This window comes from Lactuca serriola, chromosome 3 (genome assembly GCF_051521515.1).
Source record: "Lactuca serriola cultivar US96UC23 chromosome 3, Lser_US96UC23_V15, whole genome shotgun sequence".
Classification (NCBI taxonomy): Eukaryota; Viridiplantae; Streptophyta; class Magnoliopsida; order Asterales; family Asteraceae; genus Lactuca; species Lactuca serriola.
Window position 1 is genome coordinate 270069882 of NC_136410.1, and position 11481 is coordinate 270081362.

The 11481-nt window shown below is 34.6% G+C and overlaps 2 protein-coding genes across 4 annotated transcripts; one reads left to right on the forward strand and one right to left on the reverse strand.

The window, feature by feature from the left end:
• The first annotated feature begins 1298 nt into the window (after positions 1-1298).
• LOC145093995 (uncharacterized) lies at positions 1299-8791 on the forward strand. 3 transcript variants are annotated; one of them, XM_079032247.1, is made up of 8 exons: positions 1299-1473; positions 6360-6844; positions 6925-7048; positions 7131-7355; positions 7432-7563; positions 7652-7798; positions 7886-8101; positions 8495-8791. In XM_079032247.1, exons 2-8 carry the CDS (start codon positions 6372-6374, stop codon positions 8660-8662), a joined length of 1485 nt encoding a protein of 494 aa, XP_078888373.1. In that variant the 5' UTR covers positions 1299-1473; positions 6360-6371; the 3' UTR covers positions 8663-8791. The 3 variants fall into 3 exon arrangements, with proteins under 3 accessions (XP_078888373.1, XP_078888371.1, XP_078888372.1); XM_079032246.1 differs by lacking the exon at positions 1299-1473 and adding an exon at positions 6139-6271; XM_079032245.1 differs by lacking the exons at positions 6925-7048; positions 7131-7355; positions 7432-7563; ... (1 more) ...; positions 7886-8101; positions 8495-8791 and adding exons at positions 2595-4929; positions 5021-5438; positions 5516-6271 and having other exon boundaries at positions 6360-6498.
• Positions 8792-9991: 1200 nt separating this feature from the next.
• On the reverse strand, positions 9992-11004 carry LOC145094908 (uncharacterized). Its single transcript, XM_079032891.1, has one exon. It carries the CDS (start codon positions 10947-10949, stop codon positions 10125-10127), a length of 825 nt encoding a protein of 274 aa, XP_078889017.1. The 5' UTR covers positions 10950-11004; the 3' UTR covers positions 9992-10124.
• Between the last annotated feature and the right edge of the window lie 477 nt (positions 11005-11481).

Consider the following 11481-nt stretch of genomic DNA (forward strand, 5'->3'; position numbering starts at 1 on the left):
AATGTTTATGTATATGCATAATACATATTTTGGTAAGATAAAAGTATTTCATGTAAAACAAAGTTGCACAAAATATGGAATGAATAAAAAATAACATTTGAACTTATAAGAATGAAAAAATTTATTTGATTCCTAGGAAATCTCTTGGAACTTCCTATGCATTTCCCATAAATTTGTGACGACTAATCTATTTTCTCGGAAATCCATCAGAAGTTCCCTTATTTTTCTTAGGGATTTCCTAGGAACAAAATCCATTTTCTAATTTTAAAATATGAAACATTTATTTTTTCGTTCAATATTTTTTACAGTTGCATTATACATGAATTGTTTTTAGTTTATGAAGTTATGCATGATTTATACATATGTAAGTCTGTACCCCACAATAACATATTACTCAAAACATTTGTTTATCATTACACATTGAATATAGTGTATGTATATATATTTATGTTTATGTATGTGCAGAATACATATTTTGGTAAGATAAAAGTATTTCATATATAACAAAGTTGCACAAAGTATGGAACGAATAAAAAATAATATGAATGAAAAAATGACTTTGATTCCTAGGAAATCCTTTGGAACTCCCTATGCATTTCCTACAAATTTGTGACGAATGAGGCATTTCCTCGGAAATCCATCGGAAGTTCCCATAAATTTCCTAGAGATTTCCTAGGAAAAGAATCCATTTTCAAATATTAAAATATGAAACATTGATTTTTTCGTTCAATATTTTGTACAATATTATTATACATGAATTGGTTTTAGTTTACCAAATTATGCATAATATATACATACGTAAGTGCACACACCAACATAACATAATACTTAAAACATAACATTATACATTTTATATAGTGTATGTGTACATATGTATTTTAATGTATGTGCATAATATTTTGGTAAGATAAAAATATTTCATGCATAACAAAGTTGCACAAAGTATGGAACGAATTAAAAAAAAACGTTTGAATATATAAGAATATAAAAAATTAGTTTGATTCCTAGGAAATGCACTGGAACTTTCTATGCATTTCCCATAAATTTGTGATGGTTATCTATTTCCTCAGAAATCCGTTGGAAGTTCCCAAATATTTCCTATGAAGTTCCTAGGAACTGGATATATTTTTTTATATTTTGAGGTAAAAACGTGTGTGTGTATATATATATATATATATATATATATATATATTTAAATGATATTTTTTTTCCTAGTTAGTAAATGCGTTATTCCTATAACATTCCTAGGAATTAAACTAAATAAACTCTCCTTATATACTAGGTCGTTCATTTTTTCACAGCTAACAACGATGTTTTTTTTATTGCGCTCCAAAGAAGTCGGAGTTCCCCCAATTTCGTCTGCAAATTCCACCATCGCCACGACCGCTAGTGTCGCCGCCCCCGCTGGGTCGACTGAAGCTATACTCAACGCCTTTTAGTTCAACCTCTTCTTCCCCAAATCGTTTTTTGAAGGTAAATCCCTAACTTTTTTATTTTTTCGAAATCTTTGAATTTAAGTGGTTATATGTTGAAAATTAGGTTTAGATTTATGTTATTATATGTTTAAATGTTATTTCTTAGATTTTAGGTTGAATTTTGCCCTGGATGGTGTGATTTCCTTTACTACAGTTGAACCATATGTATCAAAAACGAGCTTGCAGTTGCAACACAAGATAAACACTTAAAATGTTAACAATTGCTTTATAAAAATGATGAAAAACGGTTTATTATTGTTAACTACAGTTGAAGCAACTTGACCATATGTATCATAAAACAAATGGATGATAGTAGCAGTCATTTGATCCCATCCATAAGGTTAAGGTTTGTTAGTAAAATTGAATTACTATTAAATTAAAAGGGCTAAAAGGGTAATTACCTTTTATGATGATCAGGTTCTCTTCTAATTGATTTAGAAAAGATCCTCAAAAGTTGCTTCTAAATTCATCAAAAATCCACTAAAATTCTTCTACCCACTTTCCAGATTTGGTTTGTAACATTTGTTTTTGTTTTTTGATTTGGTTATGTTTCTGTTTGTTTCTGTTTCTGTTTGTTTGGTTTGGACAGATTTCCAGATTTGTTGTCTGGTATAATCTGTCATAAGTGTCATTTTTTAAGTTTTTGTTGTGTAATTGTTTAATTCATGCATTAGAGTTTATCTTTCTAGACCTGCTGTGAAAAAAAAGTGACATATATACCCTTGAAAACATGTAATTCTACTGAATTTTCTGTTTCTGGTTGCTTTTTGGTGTGCCCAAATCTCAAATCATCACCAAGGGCAAAATCGTCAAATTCATAAAAAAAAAAAAAAGAATTTTGCATCAGACCTGTACATACCAATAACCCATCTTAATGTTTTTTAGTTTTATTAATATTTTGAAGTTATGATTTATGTTAGTTTATTGAATTGTTGGTTTTATTAATATTGTAAAGTTATGGCTTTAATTATATGCTATAAAAAGTTTGTCTTATTGCAAAAATCTTATTCTAATATTTATTAATAATAAAGTGTGACGTTTCATTTGTTACTTTGTTAGTTGATTTGTGTTAAGTTGTTAGGTCTTTTTTATTAACATCTAACAAATGCAAAATCTTAGTTCTAGATCGAAAAATGTCATCCAATAGAGAATGGATGTACACTTTGCGCGCGAAAAATGGTATATTCAATCCGGTATTTCGACAACATGTCAATTATTTCTTGGATTTTGCATACACCAACGCAACTAACATCAAACGTAAAATTATAAAAGGGCTAGAGGTTTTTCAAATTAGATGTCCGTGTTCCAAATGCAAAAATCGTTTTTTCAAGGAGAGAGAGTTGGTTGAGTTTGATATATATAAAAGTGGATTCATGGATAATTATTTTGTATGGTATGCACATGGCGAGTCATTACCTACACATGATGTGGGACAATGTTCAAACCCCGTATCATCTCAACGTGTGCGTCAACGCATAGACAGTGAAATGGCTCAAGACATTAATGACGATTTAGGTGAATATACCAGATATGAGCAAATGGTTATGGAGAGCATGCATCACAATATTGATACTTATTATCAGCAAGGGCCACAAGACCCAAATCAATCAGCTGAGAAATTCTATACCATGTTAAGGCTTGCAAACGAGCCTTTATGGGACGGGTCTGAAAAAGCTTCCACACTATGCACCACCACCAGATTATTGAATTGGAAATCAGAATGCAATGTTTCTGACTCAACATTTAATAAACTACTTCCAATATTCAAAGATAGTATACCCGGTGGTGAGAAGGTACCTACAAACTTTTACGAGACAAAGAAAATGTTGAAGCCATTAGAGTTGCCGTCAGAAAGGATTCATGTATGCATAAATCATTGCATGATATTCAATGGGAAAAATTCTGATATGGAGCGTTGTAGAGTATGTCATGAAAGCAGATACAATGATAGAGGGGCGCCTAATTTAGTCATGACGTACATGCCGATTGGACCAAGACTTCAAAGATTATTCTATTCAAAAAAGACGGCCCAACATATGACTTGGCATGCAGATCATCGTAGACAACCAGGAAAGATGATACATCCTAGTGAAGGTCAGGCTTGGAACCATTTTGACTCGATCTTTCCTGATTTTGCACGAGAGACGCGTAATGTTCGTCTCGGGTTGTGTACTGATGGGTTTAGTCCAAATAATTCAAACACGACCCCGTATTCATGTTGGCCAGTGTTTATTACGGTTTACAACCTCCCTCCTTGGTTGGCCTTGAAAGAGCAGTACATACAAATTCCTGTGCTCATTCCTGGTCCGAACAATCCGGGACAAAATTTGGACGTGTTTTTACAACCTCTAATAGACGAGCTGAAAATGTTGTTCAAGGATGGAATTGAAACTTATGATGCATACCGAAGGAGCAATTTCCAAATGAAAGCCGTATTGCTATGGACAATTAGTGATTTCCCAGCTTATGGAATGTTGTCTGGATGGAGCACGCATGGTAAGTTAGCTTGCCCATATTGTTCGGCTGAAGCAGGAGCATTCCAACTTCATTTTGGAGGGAAACCATGTTGGTTTGACTGTCATAGACAGTTTCTTCCTGTTGGACACAAGTTCCTAAAAGATAAGATAAACTTTCGGAAAAATAGAACGGTCAAAAGAGCAACACTATCAAATCCAACAGGAGAGGAGATTTGGCAGACTATCCAACATTTTCCTACCGTTTATGAAGGCACCCCCTTTAATACGACATATAAAAAACCAGATGGTTTTGTAGTTAAACATAATTGGGTAAAGAGAAGCATCTTTTGGGAGCTACCACATTGGTGCAAATTGTTGATCCGACACAATTTCGATGTGATGCATATCGAGAAAAACTTTTTTGAGAATCTATTTCACACAAGTATGGGCACCTCCAAATCTAAAGACAATATAAAGGCAAGGCAAGACATTGAGGTTCTTTGTGACCGGCCTCTATTAAACCCCTATTATGATACCAATGGAAAGATGACCAAAGATAGGGGAAATTACACTCTGGAAAGAAGTAACGTTAAAAAAGTTTGTGCATGGTTAAAAAAGCTCAAATTTCCAGACGGGTATGCTTCAAACATAGGGAATTGTGTAAACATCAAAGATTATAGTTTTTATGGTTTCAAAAGCCATGACTGTCACGTGTTTATGCAACGGTTGCTTCCACTTGCTATAAGAGGGTTTGTTCCAAAAGAGATATACGAGGCAATAACAGAGTTATGCACATTCTTTCGAGTCTTATGCTCGAAAACGTTGCATCTAGATGACTTAAATAACAAGAAGCACACTATTGTTCAAACCATCTGCAAGTTGGAGCAAATATTCCCTCCTGGCTTCTTTGATTCCATGGAGCACCTAGTCATACATCTAGCTGATGAAGCTATTCTTGGTGGTCCAGTGCAATATAGATGGATGTACCAATACGAAAGGTAATAAAACATTTTGCTATCTTATAAGTCATACGTTTTTCAAAATTATGTTTAGTATCCTTAACATATTCTCGGTAATCTCTAAATACAGGAAACTTGGTTTGATAAAAAGAAGAATTAGAAACAAAGCAAGGGTTGAGGGTTCAATCATCAGGGAACATCTAATGAATGAAATCTCTACCTATTGTTCTCTATACTTTTCTCAGACGATTGAGACACGTCATAATCGAGAGCCTCGTAATTTTGCACCACAACATCCTAGCTCTTCGATTGGAGACTCCCAAATAAGCGTGTTTGTCTTTCCATCGAGAAGGTTATATGAAAAAGGTGGAAAAAAAAGACTTCTAACTCCTCAAGAACTTGATAAAGCGCATACCTATATTCTACTAAATTGTGAGGAAGTCACCCCATATGTCATCGCGTTCGATGAAGTGGCGCCACAAATGTATCCGGATGAACCAATTTCGTGTCTAAGAGATAAATACTTTGCCAAATGGTTTAAAAATCGTGTAAGTAAAACTAATTAAATCATAATGCTTAATATTTACAAATAGTTAACCAATACAATACGTGTGTGTTAACATAGGTAATGATAGACTCACATGAAGGAAACCGTAACGGTAAACGTTTGGAAATCTTATCAAGGAAACCATCGCGGAATGCTAAATCTCACAATGGGTACTTTGTAAATGGTTATAAGTTCCATACGCAGGAATATGGTAAGGGACGTGTGACTAATAATTATGGAGTATGTGTGAGAGGGGAGACGTACAACGCCGAGGAGTCTGACTATTACGGCTTAGTGGACGAGATACTAGAGCTTGAGTATCGTGGTAACGGGCCTTCAACTGTTGTAATGTTTAAATGTCTTTGGTTTGATAACAACCGCGGTGTAGTAGTTAACACAAATAAGCTTGTTGATGTTAAACACAAGTCCCGGCTTCAAACTGACGACCCGTTTATCTTGGCATCACAAGCAGAACAAGTGTTCTATACACCATACCCTTGTGTGAATAATGAAACAAAAGATATATGGGCGGTTGTTAAGACAAAACCAAGAGGGGTATATGAAGGAATCGAACCTGAAGCTAAAGTTGCGGACGATGAAAACATAGAAGCAGATGGATTATTTCAGATCGATGAACGGTTTGAGTTACCGAATGACGTAACTAGTGAAAGCCTATGCCTAACACACACAAATCCAACCGGTGAGGATGAAGAATTTGAAGTTGAAGAATATACAAGCGATGAAGCAGATGAAATGGATTTTTCTGACCACGATTCAGACGAAAATGAACTTGATTGTTAGGAACATTGTTTGTTGTTTTCCAACTTAAATTATGTGAGATTTATCATATACCAATGTTCACTTTAAATTATATGAGATTTATCATATTTGTATCTAATCGTTCTTGTTTAATCAAATGCAGGATACACACATTATGTCGGGTAGTCGTGGAAGGCAACCTCGATCACATCACTCTGCTGCTCGTGGTCGTGACAGTACTGGTAGTCGACGGCATGACTCTGCTCGTGGTGGTGGTGACAGTACTGGTGGTCGAATACACGACTCTGCCCATGGCCACGACAGTACTGGTAGTCGACCTCAGGACTCCAGTCCTAATGACCGACAGCGACAGGGATGTACACGGTTTACACCGTTGAGTGCTCATGATGCTGAGAACTTAGGTCGTGGATACGCTGGGAGTACTAGTGATGTTGGTATATCTGATCAAATGGATGATACGCAGAGGATAATTAAACGTTGTCGTGTACATGAGGCCCACAATTCTGGCATCAACCCTGACAGTGATTCTGAAGAAGATGATGATGATACGCAACGCGACTCAAATGTCGCAGATACACCTCATAGATATGGCGATACTAGGCCGTATCTTGAGAAGTTTGGAAAAAAGTATGTCATTTTAATAGTTAAATTTATGTTGCTGACTCATATTATAAAAATACTTATTTTGTTACATTTCACTGTTGTAGGTTTGCATCCTATCAGGTACATCATCAGATCAGACTTATATTTGATCAATTTTTGGATGGAGCATGGCCCACATTTACTAAGCTTCCGCCTACAGTATTTCAGCAAATGTTTCGTGCTTTTGGGGTAATATCAATTAATAATTTGCATACCTTAAGTTGATTTTTTTTATGTTTGCACTTTTAGCTTTAGTTTCTTTTTTTAACAGAAATACTATCGGTGGGATTCGGTAAATGATGGAATGATCGAGAGTGGATTTAGAAGTGTGGTGCAAGATCGTTATTCAGACATAATGAGTGAATATCGACATGAATCTGCAAATAGAGCTCGAGCGGCCGGTCACAACATCCCGAACACAAATAATGACTTTGCAATCATGCGTGATTTTGAGCCTATTAGTTTCAATGAGGACGTATGGAAGGATTTGTGTAAAGTAAGCTAATTAATATATTATTATTTTTTTGTTATTTTTTGCCTTTTATATATTATCTTACATATTCTTTTTATAGTATTGGGACACAGATGCTTGGAGAAAGAAGTCAGTGGCCGGGAGAGCCAACCGTATGAGCGGTGACGACACCGGTACAGTTTCGAGACATACAGGGGGATCCAGGGGTTATGATCAGTATCGACTGGAATTGGTAATTATGCGAATCAATATTCATATAATTCAGTAATTGGTTTTACTTAATCAAAGATTACACTAATTATACTATGTGTTTTATGTAGCAAAAGGAATTGAAGCGTATCCCTACATTTTTGGAACTTTTTCTTATTACCCACCTTACTGCAGAGGCCAAGAAAAAATTCAAGGCTAAAGATTATGATACAATTCAAGAGTTGGAGTTTTGTACACCTACTGCTAGAGCAATATGTGTAATTTATCTTTTCCTTTATAGATAATTAGTGCTTCAACTTGAAATAGTATAATAATAACAATCGTTTTGTTTTGATAAATTGTAGGAGAGATACACTAGTGCCATGGTTGAAAAGTACGGGGAGGACCTAACTCAACATCCAGAGGGTGATGTTGACTTGTGGGTGCAAGCACAAGAAGGGAGAGGCAAGTGCAGACGTATTTACGGGGTAGGAAGTTCAGATCTACATTTCGTTGTCACGGGGACATCATCCAATGGGAACAAACCGACCTCTTCTGAGTACCAGCAGTCACAACAGCGGGTATTTTTATTTGACATAAAAAATGCAAAGTAGATAAAATATGTTGTTATTATAGATAAAAAAAAATCAAGTTTGTTGCTATTATGGATAAAATAAAGTTGTTGCTGTTATTTAAAAAACATAAAAGTATATGGTCTTTGATAATAAATAACAATTATAGTATGTTGGTATTATGAAAAAAGGTAAAATGCTATAATTGATAGAAAATAAAAGTATGTTGCTATTGTATATAAAAATGATAATATGTTGCTATTGTGAATAAGAAAATTTAAGTTCATTCCATTTATAAGTGAAATATATGTTGGTATAATAGATATCAATGTTAATATATCCTTTGTTTTTACTATTTTTTATGTTACTAATGTATGTATGTGTCTTTTAACATTTTTTTAGGTCCAGGAATTGGAAGAAGCTCATGCCGAATTGGCCCGACAAAATGGTGAAATGGCCAAAAGACAAGCACAAATGGAAAAACAAATGGCGGAAATGGTCGAGTTCATGAGACGATATGACACTAATAACTGTCCCAACAATCCATCTAATCCATCGAATGCTCCTTAGGTTATTTGTTGTAAACGTTTGTACGGTTTTAAGACTTCTATATTATCTTTTTGGTTTACACAATTGTTGAAACTTATGTTCTAAAGTGTAAACGTTTGTATGACTTTTTGATATATGGAATGAACTAAGTTTTTTTGTATTAGTTCTTTTTCTGCATTTTAGGCTAAATTTTTTGGTTTTTTTGTTTTTTATTTTTTTACAGCTGCATTGTTCCTAGGAAATTCCTAGGAACTTCTGTCATGAACAAGTGTCACAAAAAGCTGTCAAGAAAGTTTCCTAAAAGGTTCCACAGAAAAAAATTTCCTCGGAGATCCCTCAAAAACAATCCTTGGAAATTCGTCAGAAATAAACTTCCTTGGAAATTCGTCGGAAATAAACATCCTTGGAAATTCCTCGAAAATAAATTTCCTCGGAAATTCATCGGAAATAAACTTCCTCGGAAATCCGTCGGAAATAATCTTCCTTAGAAATTACTCGGAAATGATCTTCCTAGGAAATTCCTTGGAAACAAAATTCCTAGGAAAACCCTCGGTACTTACGACAAAACCATTTCCTCGGTAATGAGTCAGAAAGTTCCTCGGAAATCCCTTACAAAACATTTCCTAGGAGGGTTTTACCGACGCACAGGATTTTCTCGGCATTTCCTCGGAAACGCCGTTTTCCTAGGAATTTCTGAGGAAAGTGTCCCTCGGAAATAGCGCTTTTTTTTAGTAGTGTACTAATAATATTTAGTAAACACAAGTGTACACTCCCGCACCTCCTAATTTGTATTATAACTAAAAACATTATTTTTGAAATATTCGTTACACTATAATAATATATTTGGTGATAAAATCACCAACACAAGAATCATATCGTACCATGATTCTGAATCTACTATACTTTACAACACATTTTATATGGAAAGTTCTCGGGATTAACCTATATATTTTAATTAAGGGCTTTGCATGTGTTTCTGTTTCCATGTTTGATGTTTGTACCGATGCTTCTTATTGTGTTTTTGATGTATCTCTGTTGTCTTGTTGTCTGTAATACATGTTTTGCCATTGCTTTTTGTTATTGGAATAAAAAATAAACGTGGACAATCTGTCACATCATCTGTATCCTCGTGTTGCATTGTTTAAGAAAAAAGAACTTTATGAGACTATTCAATACAGAATAATAGATATGCATGCAACCATAATATAACAGTTTCCATGTGTCATCATTTCCTTATTTTAAAATTCTTGTGATCCCTACAACCAAACATAGTTCAATCACCACGTGTTTTCCGTTACCATTGACTACGAAAACCCTAATTATGGCTCAGAGTTTAAGTCCAACTATGTTATGTAGTTACTGCACAGAATTTGAACTTTTCCATGTCGATCGATTCTTGAGACCAAGAAATGTCAAAAGAAATTAATCTTGTAAAATATACAACTTTATTATTCCTTTTAAAATAAAGATACAAAAAAACCAGTCAATGTTCGGTTTCCGTTTTGAAGCCTTTGTTTTTTAACTTGCATTCCAAAGCTACTTGTGACAAAGAACATAAAGGCTTTATGGTTTTTGATCCGATCAGATGTGGGAAGTTAACCATGGCTCGTGAACCCCGAATCTTGAATGCTGCTTGATCATAAGCCAACGCGGCTTCTTCAGGTGTAGAGAATGTTCCAAGCCAAATCCGAGCACCTTTCTTACATGGGTTCTTTATCTCAGCTGCAAACTTTCCCCATGGTCGTCTCCTTACGCCTCTAAACCGTCTCCAATCTTTAGTTTTTTGATCATTTTTCTGTATCTTTTCGACTTTTCCAAGTGAGAAATCAAGTTTAAACTGCGCTTCCTCCGTTGAAATCTGTGAGCATGGGTTATGAAGTGAAGGTCCAACTTCCCAATTCGTGACTTGAAAAATATTTGAGTTATCTGAACCAAGAATTATCGAGGAATGCGATTGAGATCTGCTTAAACTTGGGCTCTTTATCGATTCACTGCATGAACTCTCTAGAGAATTATCATGGAAAATTTGATTGTTGATACTATTGATAGCCCTAGGGCTACACACCCTTGAATTGCAAGAACTTATTACAGAAGAAAGAGAATCGACATATGAATCTACAGAGAATGATTGTTCGATGGACGTATCAAACGAGTAAGGGCTTGTGAAGCTTGAACTCCGGCTGTAAAGTCGTTTGTCGAATGATGAATTCTTCGCCGGAAAAGAACAAGAGATGTCGTGATCTTCAAGAAGGTGTTTTCGAACAAATTCAAGCATGGCAGTATCAGAATCTGAGAGACTTTCTGACATATTGGATAGTAAATATCTGGCTTTTGGTTAATAAAAGTGATCAGGTTTATAGAGTTTCTTCTTGGTGTGCGGAACGATTGGTTTGATGGTATTTGCTAGGACTTCTATATATAGCCAATCTATAATTATGTAACGAGAAATAAGATTTTAGAATTGTTTGGTTTGAACTGATATATAATTAATATTTTTACTAATTAATATATTAGATGCAAAATCAAGTAGTCTTACTACAATACAAGATAATGTGTGTTGAAGGAAAAGAAAAATACGTCTCAAGTCACAACAGATCGATTTTGTTTTTTTATCAACATGTCGATTTTCTTATGTCATTAGAACTTGGTTTAATCATATTTTTGATTGTTTTTATTATCAAAAAGAATTTGGTTTTATCCAACCATATTGAAAACGAAACTAATTATTAATTAAAAGATATTTATCAAGGGCTTATACTCCAACGATATCAGATTGTGACTTTTTGCTTTGAGGTCGAGAGTTCAAGTCCCGTCAAAGATATATGTGTTAGTTAGAAATA

Bases quoted from the DNA above. Each gene is read 5' to 3' on its own strand.
- LOC145093995 (XM_079032245.1), top strand. From the start codon at position 2,609: ATGTCATCCAATAGAGAATGGATGTACACTTTGCGCGCGAAAAATGGT. The intron at 4,930-5,020 runs GTAATAAAACAT...CTCTAAATACAG, and splicing joins TGGATGTACCAATACGAAAG to GAAACTTGGTTTGATAAAAA. The intron at 5,439-5,515 runs GTAAGTAAAACT...GTGTTAACATAG, and splicing joins CCAAATGGTTTAAAAATCGT to GTAATGATAGACTCACATGA.
- LOC145094908 (XM_079032891.1), bottom strand. From the start codon at position 10,949: ATGTCAGAAAGTCTCTCAGATTCTGATACTGCCATGCTTGAATTTGTT.